The sequence below is a fragment of the Ascoidea rubescens genome (genome assembly GCF_001661345.1).
Source record: "Ascoidea rubescens DSM 1968 unplaced genomic scaffold ASCRUscaffold_1, whole genome shotgun sequence".
Lineage (NCBI taxonomy): Eukaryota > Fungi > Ascomycota > Saccharomycetes > Ascoideales > Ascoideaceae > Ascoidea > Ascoidea rubescens.
In genome coordinates this window covers 880502-893199 of record NW_017962913.1, presented here as the reverse complement: position 1 = coordinate 893199, position 12698 = coordinate 880502, and the positions used below count along the sequence as shown (strand labels likewise).

The 12698-nt window shown below is 33.7% G+C and overlaps 6 protein-coding genes across 6 annotated transcripts; 3 read left to right on the top strand and 3 right to left on the bottom strand.

Annotated features, from left to right (window-relative positions):
• Positions 1 to 67: 67 nt before the first annotated feature.
• Positions 68 to 1938, top strand: ASCRUDRAFT_73412 (S-adenosyl-L-methionine-dependent methyltransferase; the record flags this gene model as incomplete). The annotated part of the gene is made up of 1 exon (XM_020192275.1): positions 68 to 1938. A coding segment is annotated over one exon (1502 nt), but the record flags the coding sequence as incomplete, so codon positions are not given.
• On the bottom strand, positions 1629 to 2938 carry ABZ2 (aminodeoxychorismate lyase ABZ2). Its single transcript, XM_020192274.1, has one exon. The coding sequence runs from the start codon at positions 2885 to 2887 to the stop codon at positions 1817 to 1819; it is 1071 nt and encodes a 356-aa protein (XP_020049903.1). The 5' UTR covers positions 2888 to 2938; the 3' UTR covers positions 1629 to 1816.
• Positions 2939 to 6370: 3432 nt separating this feature from the next.
• On the bottom strand, positions 6371 to 6742 carry MBP1 (transcription factor MBP1; the record flags this gene model as incomplete). Its single annotated transcript, XM_020190181.1, has 1 exon — positions 6371 to 6742. A coding segment is annotated over one exon (372 nt), but the record flags the coding sequence as incomplete, so codon positions are not given.
• A 1106-nt stretch (positions 6743 to 7848) lies between these two features.
• On the top strand, positions 7849 to 8461 carry BET5 (TRAPP subunit BET5; the record flags this gene model as incomplete). The annotated part of the gene is made up of 2 exons (XM_020190176.1): positions 7849 to 7886; positions 8014 to 8461. The coding sequence occupies 2 exons, from the start codon at positions 7849 to 7851 to the stop codon at positions 8459 to 8461; spliced, it is 486 nt and encodes a 161-aa protein (XP_020049901.1).
• Positions 8462 to 8667: 206 nt separating this feature from the next.
• ASCRUDRAFT_5561 (uncharacterized protein) lies at positions 8668 to 9732 on the top strand (the record flags this gene model as incomplete). The annotated part of the gene is made up of 1 exon (XM_020191164.1): positions 8668 to 9732. The coding sequence occupies one exon, from the start codon at positions 8668 to 8670 to the stop codon at positions 9730 to 9732; it is 1065 nt and encodes a 354-aa protein (XP_020049900.1).
• PRP24 (U6 snRNP complex subunit PRP24) lies at positions 9721 to 12680 on the bottom strand. The gene has a single exon (XM_020192273.1). It carries the CDS (start codon positions 12646 to 12648, stop codon positions 9802 to 9804), a length of 2847 nt encoding a protein of 948 aa, XP_020049899.1. The 5' UTR covers positions 12649 to 12680; the 3' UTR covers positions 9721 to 9801.
• Positions 12681 to 12698: the final 18 nt, after the last annotated feature.

Below are 12698 nucleotides of genomic sequence, written 5' to 3'. Positions count from 1 at the left end.
TTCGACAGATTCCTCTTTGCCAGAGATCTCAGCTCTTGACAAACTTCAATTGGTATCGCAACAGAGACAATGGCTTCCTACGGCGACTTTCAGTTCATTGCAACCCCAGCTTCTGCTGTAAGAGACGTTTCTTCCACCCAGTTTGGCATTAGAACCACTGACTATCCTGCTATCAAAAATGCCCCATTGCCTGCTGATGGTCCAAGCACAAAGCACTTTTCCAACTTGGTCTTAATTGGTTTGGCTTTGCTGATTCCCTACTACATCAAGTACAAGCTAGGTGGTGGTTTGTTCACCTTTGTTTTCTTTTTTATTCTCACCATTATTCCTGTGTTGATGGCCTACTGGACTGTCATGTCCAACTTCTCTCCAAGATTGAATGAAAAAGTTACTTTCCCAGGCAAAAATGTTGAGGACTATCTAGAATTCCACACAGACGACTTGAAACAAAAATACTCCGGTTCAAATAAAATACCTTGGGAAACCTTTCACGAATTGTATTTCGATGGGAAAGTTTCCTTTAAAGGCGACGCTTTGCAAATTCTAGAATATAGACATGACTGGTCCAAATTTAGTTTCACTTTATCCCTTTTCAGATATTTCTTAATTGAAATGATCCCCGAGGTCATCTTGCACACTAGATCTCAAGATGAAGAACAAGTTAGAGACCATTATGATCGTGGCGACGACTTCTATACTTGGTTTTTAGGTCCCAGAATGGTCTACACTTCTGGTGTCATTTCCGATATTACAAGAGAGGAAACGTTGGAAGAAATGCAGGATAACAAATTGAAGATTGTCTGTGAAAAGATCAATTTGAAAAAAGGTGAAAGATTATTGGATTTAGGTTGTGGTTGGGGAACTTTGGCAGCTTTTGCTTCTTCTCAATATGGTGCTCGTGTTACTGGTATCACTTTAGGTGTCAACCAAACTAAATGGGGTAATAACCAATTGGCTCATTATGGTGTTTCAAAAGACCAATCTGAAATCTTATGTCTTGATTATCGTGATACCCCAGTTCCTCAAGGCGGTTACAATAAAATCACTTGTCTTGAAATGGCTGAACATGTAGGCATCAGAAAATTTGGTTCTTTCTTACAACAAGTTTATGATATGCTAGATGACGACGGTTTGTTTTTTCTCCAATACGCCGGTATTAGAAAACACTGGCAATATGAAGATTTAATCTGGGGTTTATTCATGAACAGATATATCTTTCCAGGTGCTGATGCCTCAACTCCTTTAGATTTTGTCATTTCGAAATTGGAAGGCACAGGCTTTGAAGTTGTATCAATCGATAATATCGGTGTTCATTATTCTGGTACTCTTTGGAGATGGTACCGTAATTGGTTAGGCAACAGAGATAAGGTTGTCAATAAATATGGTATCAAGTGGTTTAGAATTTGGGAATTCTTTTTAGCTTCTTCAACTATTATTTCAAGACAAGGTTCAGCTACTTGCTATCAAATTGTTTTAAGAAAAAATATCAACTCTTATCATAGAGTTGAGTATATTCCACATCAAAAGGGTTTGCTTGCTAATCTTAAAGATAAAACACCTTGGTTTTAATTAAAATGAACCAACTACAAAAAAGATGAAAATAAAAAAAAAAGATATTTCTTAACAGAGAAATAGTCAACTTCATTCAGTATACATATATATGTATATATTTAGATCGATATATAGATTAATATTTAGATCAATATTCTTGGATTGGTTTTCTTAAATATATTCAATAAATTTTTAACTCTATTTCATTCTATCTCATTTCTGTTTCCATTTCCATTTTCATTTTCATTTTCATTTTCATTTATATTTAACTTTTCTCCTTCCTTTGCACTATTATTCCTCGAACAACACCCATTATTGCATTGAACAATAACACTTCTTCTCCAATCTCAACTTCTTTAAGTGGCACAACATCTTCTTCAATCAAATTCTTACAGAGCAAAGCATGCCTTACTACTCCACATAAACAACCACTCGATAAAGGAGGCGTAACCCATCTTTCACATATCTCGCCATTTTCCTCGGTTTTCTTTCTTAAAAATGCAACATTTGTAATTGAACCTTCAGTTACTTGCCCTGCTGAATTGTATAAAAGAACCTCTTGAGGTGATCCCATTGGAAGGGAGTTGTCTAACGATGCCTCCCTTGCTTTGTTATATTGGTCTCTTTTGGTGGTTTTAAATGATGTAAAAGGCGAAACCAAAATTGGTTCTCTGTTTATATATACTTTCCACATATCTGAATCTGTTGGTTCAGAATGAAAATCAAACCCATCAAACAAATTTGTTCTTCTTGTGGTAGGAGTTGGAACAACATCAACTCGTCCAGTGTTATTAACTGATACCCGTATTTTGTAAGGAGTAGTTAGATCATAACTCGACATTGCTTCTTTTAGTTTGCCCAACAATAATTCCCTTGGAATAACAAAATTCCAATTGAAATACTCCATCGAAAATTGCAACCTATTCCAATGTTCATTGTATAAGAAAAAATTGGATTCTTCAATCGCATCAACCACAACATAGTTACTTTCAATGTAAGCATCAATTTCTGTTGACTGGGTGGTTTCATTTAGACCACTGCTCATAAAAGATTCGCTATTGCTAGAATTGATAAGATCACTCCACTGAATTTGGTCGTTGTCAACTGTATTACCACTGGTTTCCTGTGTATTATATGTGGTGAGAGATGCCAAAAACTCATCCTCGTCTTCATCAAAAATTGTATTGGATGAGAGCTCAGGATCATACCTGATAGCAGTTATGATTTCAAATACATTGTGTCCAAATTCTGGTTCTAGATATAGCTGTTTGATGTGTTCTACCTGGCTTCGATGCCAGTCAGTTAAAACTTTTTCCTTCTTCTGTTTTCTTTTCATTATGGAGATAGCTATAAACAGATAGGAGTTTGGGTCTGGTTTGAGTCTCAGCTTTGATAATCATCAGTAAATAGGAAGCATTGCTCTGATCATTTTCCAGACTTTTCACATCAAAGCAAGTTAACCAAACTTTAATCTGTGCCTCAAAAAGTGCAAAACAATTAATTGCACACTTTTGCTATTATCTGTAAAGAAAAGCCTACTGTTGCTTACAAAATAGTTGGAGAGTATTGTACAAAAAATCGGAACTGAAAACTTAACTGGACACAAAAAATGAGATAGAAAATAAGGAAAAATAAAATAAAATAAAATAAAATAAAATAGAATCAAATAGAATAGAAAAAGGAACATGCCTCTTATTTAATTGTACAAATCAGGGATTTCACCACTTTCAAGTGCCTGCTGGATCCCCAGCAATAACCCATCAACTTCATTGACCCCAACATCGCAGCATAAGGCCACCAATTTTCTGTATTTCTCGATTTTTTGTTTGGATCTTAGAAATTCCTCTTTGGCATTTTTATTTGATGAGCTGAAATACGAAAAGCTGTCACTTTTCACTTTTTCATCGTCAAATAATAGTATTATCTCTTGAGTTTTTCTCTGTCTTCTGCTTTGGGAAAGTGTCAATTCAATTGCTAGTTTTACTAAAACTTCATCTTCTTTTTTAAGAAAACCTTTTTTGCTTATTTTTATAATAGTTCCATTTTTATCATTACTTTCTTCTTTGTTTTCTCCATTGATCTTCGGCCTATACAGGGGATCCTCCTCCTGAACCAATTGTTTTCTATTTTTATTGTTTTTCATACTTATTTCTACTCTGTTGTCATTCTCAACTGAACTAACAAATGTCTTGTGATCAATTTTTCCATTTGATAACAAACATTCATTTTTGTTTAAAATAAAACATTGTTTTCTTTCAAATGAATTGCTCAATATAATCATATTTTTTTTAAATGTTTGTTGTTCAATTTTTATTAATTCTTCAATTTTTTGTGTTTTATTATTCAAAATTTCTTCAACCAATTTAGACGATTCCTTATTTTGATTATATGAACTAGACCTTATTTCAGATTTTGGAGTCTGGTTATTATTATTTGGCTCTATATTAAGATTTAGTATTTTTTGTTCAATTAATTCAATTTCACTATTAACATCTACTAAATATTGATTCAATTCAGCAATTGTATTATTTTTTTCCTTTACTTGATTATCATAATAAGAAGATAGTTCATTTACAGAGGAAACTAAAGAATTTGCAATCACTTCTCCATGTTCCATGGCAACTTTAGAATGTTTAGGAACTGGAGATAAACAAAAAGGTTGATCTACTAGAATGGAATTTAATGATATATTTCCCTTATCTTCTTTATTTATAATAGAAAAGCTCGGTGAAATTATAAAATTGTTTTTTTTAATAGTACTTATGGCTCCATTAGTTTGTCCCGAGAAAAATCCATTGGTCAATCTTTTAAAGTTGGGTGTCTTAATTGGTGTTCTTAGTATTTTATTTGGAGTCAGGGTATTTGAAGGTCCAGGAAATTGATGGTATGTTTCAATTAGGTTATTAAGATTTGAATTTTGATAGTAAGAAGATGGTGTAACAGGTTTAGGAGTGTCCACAAAATTAAACTGGAGCAATATATCGAGAGCAGTTTGGCCACTAAAGTTTTTAATATCGTTTTGAGCATTAAAATCTAGTAGAATTTTTATACATCTTTTGGCTCTATTTTTAGCAAAATAATGAAGAGCAGTGTTTCCATCATTATCTTGAGCATTAATAAAAAAAGATAAATTATCTGGAGAGGAGGATTTACTTATTATTGTTATTAGAGCTTCAGTGTAATATAGAGCAGCATCCATTTTTTTCAGAGAGCTAGTTGAAATTGAGATATGATGTAGTAGGGTTCTATTTTTTGAGTCAGTGTCTAGTAGAGATTCTTTCAATAGTTCAGCTATTTTAAAGAAATTGCTTTTTAGAAATGAGTTATTAAATGATACAGTTCTCATGATTGGTAAAACCAGGTCAATTGCATGTGCTTTAATGTTTGCATTGAATTTTTTCAAGAACTCAACCATTCCAAGATTTGCTACAGCACAAGCCCAATGAAGTAAAGTGTAGTCGTTTTCATCTAGTTTTGCATTGGGATTGAAATTTCTAGGAGGGGTTTTATATTCATCAGGTATAAAGGAATCTGGGTTGAGGCCATCATCGTTAGACATGAGATAAGAAATAAGAGTTGAAATGTATTTCATATTTTCGTCGAATTCGTTTTTATTGCTGATAATTTTGTTATTGTTATTGTTATTGTTATTGTTATTGTTATTGTTATTGTTATTGTTATTGTTATTGTTATTGTTATTGTTATTGTTATTGTTGTTGCTTTTGTTGTTGTTGTTGATTTTGCTGTTTGCATTTGATAAGTTTTCTATAGAATTATTCAAGAAAAAAGAGTTGTTGTTATTGTTGTTTATAAGATCATTTGGTTTTATTCTTTTAGTGTAAACGAAATCTAGATCAGTTAAATCTAGGGAATGGATATTTTTAGTGTTGGTTGGTGGAGAGGTAAAGTTGGGTATATAGTTGTGACTTGAGGTGAAAGCAGCAGGAGTTCTTTGTAGGATGGAATTTATGTTATCATTTTCGTCGATACTAGAGGTTGATAAATGGTCATTGAAATCGTTTGGGTTTATGTTTTCATCTATGGGACTAGTTCTTTCAAAGTCATTATTTTTCAATAAGTTGTGGGTATTTATATGAAGTTTTGAAGTGTTATTAATGTTGAGGGTATTAAGGGAGTTGAGGGAGTTGTTGAGAGAGTTGTTGTGGATATTTATGATGGTATTATTGTTATTATTGTTATTGTTATGGCTATTGTCACGGTTATGATTATGGTTATTGTTGATATTATTGGATAAATTGTAATTGTTTTGGGATTTGTTAAAATTACTCAATTCAACGAAATTTGAGTAAGATTGGGTGTGAGGAAGTAGATAACTATTATCATTTAGATTTGAGTCATTTTTTGAATCAAAATTAGAAGTGTTGTTAGTGTTGTTAATATTGTTAGTATTACTGGTGTTGTTTGTGTTGTTTGTGTTGGTAGTATTATTATTAGTGGTGCTATTGGAAATATTATTGATATTGCTATTTGATAAGTTTATTAAAGGTATAGCAGAGTTATTGGAGAATACACCAATTGTTGGAGAATTTGACATTGTGAGATGCTGCTGCTGTTGATTCAAATTTGTTTTTAATTTTATAGATTTTTTGCGAGGTTCTTTATTTAGGGAACCCTTTGGACGACCTCTTTTCTTTTGAGGGTTTTTCTGGTTGTTGTTGTTATTGGTAGGATTATTTTGAGTTTGAGTGTTGATGTGATTTGATTTATTATTATTATTTTTGTTGTTGTTTGAGTTTTTTTTGGATATGCTTGGAGAATTTGAAAAGTTTGAGGAAGAGTTTTGATTTCTCTTGCCACTTGAAGCATGGTGATGTTTTGGAGCAGGGGGTAGTTCAGGAGCACCATCAATTACTTGATAATTTAGGATTGGGGCTAGTACCAGATGGACATTGTATGTTATAGCTAGAGAATTGCCAATTTCCAAAGGGACCCAGGTTCCTTGATATTTACCATACCCACCCTGGATCTTTTCATGAAGACCACTTTGGACGTCTCTTTCCAATATTCTAGTTCTCTTTGCCTTGGGGAAATTGGCTACTTTTAAGATATGTGTAGCATTTATCCAACCATCATGTTTTCTTCTCATTACGGACCCACAAGTTGTTAGGAATTCCAATACAGCGACACCAGAGTAAGTAGCCGAATAGATCTGATCTGATAATGAAGCCATTATGGCTGATTATTATTGGAGATTTCGATGATGGTAGATTATAGGAAATGAAAATAAAGACCTGTAGAAAATGCGAGGTGTGTTGGTATGATAAAGTGTATTTTTTTGATCGTTTTTTGGTTTTGTTTTTGTTTTCTAGAAGATTGATATAGGATCAACAGAGGATCAATTGTGAAAAAGGTGGAAATGGATAGTGATTTTTTGTGAGGATGTGGGTAGGACAATATGATTTGGAGTGAGATAACAGTGTATTAAGGATATAATTAATGAATCAAAACTGTATTTCTAAAACCAAGATCCAAAATGCCAAATTCCAAATCATCCAAAAAAAAAAAAAGAAAAGAGCTAACAGATAGAGAAATTGGTATTAAAAAAACAAGCTTGGATTATTCCAGTTTCCTGCTGGACTGGGAACGATAAAAAGACGAATAAAAATACAAGAGCAGCTCAGAATGAAGGTGGAAAACGAGCTTTTGAAGTGAAAGAAAGAAAAAAGGATGAGAGCTAACAATAAAAGCAGATATTGGAGTCCCTTTATTGTTAGCAGTGAGTTAAGCTTTCATAGAAAACTAAGAAAGTTGATAGGTTTTCGTTGAAGTTCTGATCAATGAAAAGAAAATAGGTTTACATAAAGCGAAAGAAATCCTGCGTGAGAAAATGCGTCTGAAATCTACGGATAGCCGAACAGTGCCGGCAGAGCAGAGCTGGCAGTAGAGAAAGCAGACGCAGCACGTCCAGCTGTTTCTGCTGCCTCTGCTGCCTCTGCTTCCTCTGTTCGAAATGCACTCCGTCGGGACCACGCATGTGGTTTGCACGCAATTGGCGGCAGAGCAGCGGCAGTGCTACGTGTGGCTCGCGTCGCGTGCTGGGGCTCGTTTCCCGGCAGCAGACGCAGCAGAGGCAGCTCTGTCGCCAGCCACGACGCGTGTGCCAGTTTCGCGTACGCGTTCTTTTCGAATATTTCACGCGCCTGGAAAAACGCGAGATTGTTCTCCACAGACCCCACCAGACCCCCGAACGAGGGTCCCGCTTCCCATGCCACGACCACAGAAATACGATCCAGCAGAGAAGCAGAAACAGCACAAGAAGCACACGCACCAATGGCAATGATATACTCCCTCTGGATCTTCGACAGACACTGTATGTTGCCTTTTCCCCCAGCACCATCCCAGCACACACTAACACCCCCCCCCAGGCAACTGCATCTACAGCAGAGAGTGGGCCTCTGCCCAGCTTCAGAACCAGCATCCCAACAGATACTCCTCTCAGAGCATTCAGCAAGACCCAAAGGCTGCCAGGCCCTTGGTTGGTGGTGGCACTGTCAACTTGAACAATGACATCGACTCTGCAAAGTTGCTCTTCGGCGCTTTGTTTTCCCTCAGAAACATTGCCAGCAAATTGACCTCAAACGTCAACATCATCGACAACACCAGCAGCGATCTTGATTTTCAAAAACAAAACTACCTCAGAAGCTTTGCAACTCAAAATTACAGAGCTCACTATTTCGAAACGTTGTCTGGTCTCAAGTTTGTTCTCTTAACCGATCCCTCTATCCAAGATATGCAAAAACACCTCCATGAAATCTACACCAATTTCTATGTTGAATACGTTGCCAAAAATGCTCTATCGCCTGTAGATTTCAAGCCTGGCGAGCTCATAGGAAGCGAAAAGTTCATAAATAGTGTCGACTCATATATACTATCCTTATCCGTTACATAGTTTTCTTACCACTCCTATGCCCTCACAATACACTCAACAGCCCAATTTCACTTCTTCCTTTCAATCGCTCTTACAAAAGCTCTTTAGATCCATCCAAGTGGGTCTCTCCCCATCTCATATAAATACCTTCCTTATCGTCTCCATTTTACTTCCATTTTACTTCCATTTTACTTCCATTTCAACTAATTTAAATCTGCTATTCAACCATGTCTCTGAATTACATCGACTACAAAAATACCCAGTACCTCGCTTCCTTGAAAACACACAATTTACTAAAAAATGAAATCCTCCTCTCCATCAACGACATATCAGGCATCCTAACCATTCCCCCATCAATTTACAACTCATTACAATTGCAAGACGATAATCCTACTCTAACCAACGACGAAATCTTTAGAAAACTCCAACTCATCCTCCCCAAAAAATCACAAAACCTAGTCTACTTATCCCATGGCCACGCTGGTCATAAATCATACTGCTACCTCGCAATCACTTCAAGATTACTAGCCCAACATTTAAATTATTTCGCCTTTAGATTTGACTTCAAAGGCTGTGGCGACTCAAAAGATAACGAAAACCACCACATAATAGGCAGACTAATCGAGCATGACATCGACTGTCTAGACATCTTATTCAACCATTTCGATACTAACTTTACCCTTTTCAACAACTTTGCTATCATTGCTCATTCAAGAGGCTCCATTGCAATGTTTAAATGGGCCTTGAAATTCCAACTCCAAAACCCTTCCAAACCTCTTCCCCATCTAATCAATTGTTCTGGCAGATTCAATTCCAAAAAATTAGCTGAATCCTTTTTATCCAACCCTATAACAAAACACCAGTGGGAGACTAAAAATGGTATCCACGTAAAATGCTACAAAAATGGCAACTACAACTTCAATTCCTTTGTCCCCAAAAATGAAACTATCCATCTATCCAGCCACGACATGTCCCCAATCAAAGATATATCAAAAGACGTTAAAATCCTAAGTATCTATGGCTCAAACGACCAAATAATCCCCAAAAACGATGCCTTTACCTACGATTCTGTTTTAAATTTAGATCTCCATCATAATAACAAAAGACACTTTTTGGAATGGATTGATGATGCTGACCACAACTTTTATGGAATAACTGTAATCAATAACGAAAACAAATCCATAAAAAATCCAAACAATTATCCATTAAATGCAAGAAGTAAAATCAATTACAACTATAGAGTAGCTGAAATTATCCTAAACTTTTTCCTACAAATTACAACGCCCCAATAAATCTCATTATCCATATATATATATACATCCATATATATATAGAAATACCATAAATTAATATTCCTTTTTTTAAATCCTTTTTCGTCTTCTCAAAGCAGTAGGAACCATCAAACTAACTCGATTAGCTTTATTAACTTTAGAAGACTCCCCTTTTATCTCATTTCCACCATTCAGATTCTTCAATTCATTTCTTGACCCAATTTTAATCGCTTTATCTTGAATTTTTCTCCCAGAAAGCACCAAATCTGCCTTTCCAGCATCTTTAACTCTTTCAAATTCAACTATTGCTCCATTCAAGCTAGGTCTTAAATCGACTTTCACTACCGGCCCAACTTCTTGACATATCTTATAAATCTGTGACGAATTGACCGAATCTGGTATATTGAGTATTGATATAGTTTTAGCTTCAATAGTTTCAGAACTTATTTTCCTCTCACTTCTTTTTTCAGAATCCTCGATTATTGATTTGTTTTGTCTACTTTTTTGTTTCGATGCAATTGAAACATCAATTATCCTTCCTTCTAATTTACTTAAATTCAATTCAAGTGATTTATCTGCATTTTTCTTTTCAAAAAAGACAACAAACCCATACCCATCATGCTGTTTTCCCTGTAATTTATTTCGACCAGATAAAGGTAAACGAACTCTTTCAATTCTTCCATATTTTTCAAAAATTTTCTCAACTTTATCTTTATCAACTCTAAAAAAATCAATGTTATTTACATAAACTTCTCTTCCTTCTTCTGTAGCGCCAGATCTATTTTGTTTCTCTTCGGGTTTCGAAATCTTCACAACCAATTTATGAGCTTGATCAGACTTCCCATCAATCATCATTCCATCAAATTTATCAACTGCTTTTTGAGCATCTTTAGAATCAAGATATTCAATATAACAAAATCTCTTATTTACATTACTTCTTAAAGAAGGAAATCGAATATCCACAACTTTTCCTGCTTCATTAAATAATTTAGTAAGAGACTCAGCAGTCTCAATAGGATTAAAATTCGTTACCCAAACTGTCGTATCAAATGATTGGCTCACTGTTATTTCTCTATCACCAAATTTTTTAAAAGTCTTTGTAAGTGCTGATAATACAGATTCTTTTAAAGCAAACTCAATAGTCGCTTGTGAACTCTTACTAAACTGGACAATACGAGAATCCAATATTTGTCCACAATCATTGAAAAAATTAAGAAATTCAACCTTGGATACATTATGTGGTAAATTAGAGACTTTGACAGTATAATTTTCCCGATTTCTAGTAAATGAGGTATCAGTATTAGAATTAGAATTAGAATTAGAATTAGAATTAGAATTGTCTTTATTTTTCTGATTTTTATCGACTTTTTCTGTTTTCAATTTTTTGTTAACAAGTTTCTCATCATCTATTATGTCATTATCCTTCTTATCTTCAACACTCTCTATTTTTCTTTTAGAAGTTTTGTTTTCATCGTCAATTTCCATTAAAGACACGTTATCTTGTGAAGATTTTTGCAATCTTCTTATATTGATTATGTCCAACTCTTTCTGAGATTTACTTATTGCAACCTTATAACCATTCATATTACCACTTAACATTTCGAATCTTAGCCATTCATCGATAAATCTTTCTGGCCAGTCCATATTTTTAATGTGATTCATTCCTTTGGTAAATAGTTTTGAAATACTCTTATATTCATTGTTAAATTTGGAATTTTGTTCAATGTAATATAACCATAACTCACATTCATTTGGAAACTCTTTGATTAAATCATTCAAATAATCTAACGCTTTTTCAGGTCCATTGTAAATTGATACCATAGATATAATGAATTTTTCAAGCGAATGATAAATGTCTGAGTTTTGAATTGCAAACTCAAAGAAATTTTCAATATCCTTTAAGCTCTCTTCAAGAGTGTAATCTTTCAATTGGTTATTATGATCAGATGTTACAATAGATAATTGAAATGATAAAATAGACATTGCCAACTTTTTCCAATCCTGATAGGGTTGGGAATGTTGGATATTTAACAACAATATTGTTTTTATAGATTCTTTGTATGTTTCTAATAATAAGTTTGAATTTTGAATTGTAGATAAATTTATAAAAAATTCAGACCAAGCACCAGTGTTTCGGGGGAAAGTTCTTACGAATCTTTTTAATATTTTCCTGATAAAATCGCTATTATCAGCATCATAATTATATAGATAAAATAGATAAGATGCCCATATCTGAATAAGATCATTTCCAGCTGTTAAATCTAAACTGAGATCCGATAAGTTTAATATAGCTCTCTCAAAGAGTGAGCCAACAATTTTTAAATGTATATTCTTTGTTGACTTTTTGAATTGAAACCGTAAATATCTCAGCCAAAATCCAGGATTATTGATTGAATCCAAATTCAGAGACAATTGAAATTCAAAATTTTCATAATTCTTCAAATAAAAATTTGAGTTTTTAAATATTTTGTTGGCATTAATCATTTCGCGTTCATAATTAATATTCAAATTAGATGAATTGAATTTGGAAATAAAAGAAGAATAATTAGAAAAAAATTCTTCATTAGTAAGATTTGGCAATGATAGTCTTTTTAAATAGTAATCCTTTTGTATCTTTTGAAAATTATCAATGTCATTATAAGCTTTATTTCCATTTTCTAAATCATCAAATTTAAATTTATAATACAAATCCCAAATATTATGGCTATTCTTAATATCATAGGAAATATCATCAAAGACAGAATGAAAAAGTTTTTCAATGACTTCGTTGGTATAATAGTTTTGAAACTTATCTTCTTTATTATAATAAAGGTCTAAAACATGATCCAAGTAAAGTTTCCAATAATAGTAAGAAGGATAATCTTTCAAGATTAATTGATAAATTTGGTCAATATTCTCTAAAGTGATTTCGATATCTATTAGTTGACTTGAATTCATCAATTTGTTCTCATCGGCTAGCCACTGATCAATCTCAAATCGAGTCAACG

Excerpts from the sequence above, each read along its gene's own strand:
- ABZ2 (XM_020192274.1), bottom strand. The coding sequence starts at position 2,887 with ATGAAAAGAAAACAGAAGAAGGAAAAAGTTTTAACTGACTGGCATCGA.
- PRP24 (XM_020192273.1), bottom strand. The coding sequence starts at position 12,648 with ATGAATTCAAGTCAACTAATAGATATCGAAATCACTTTAGAGAATATT.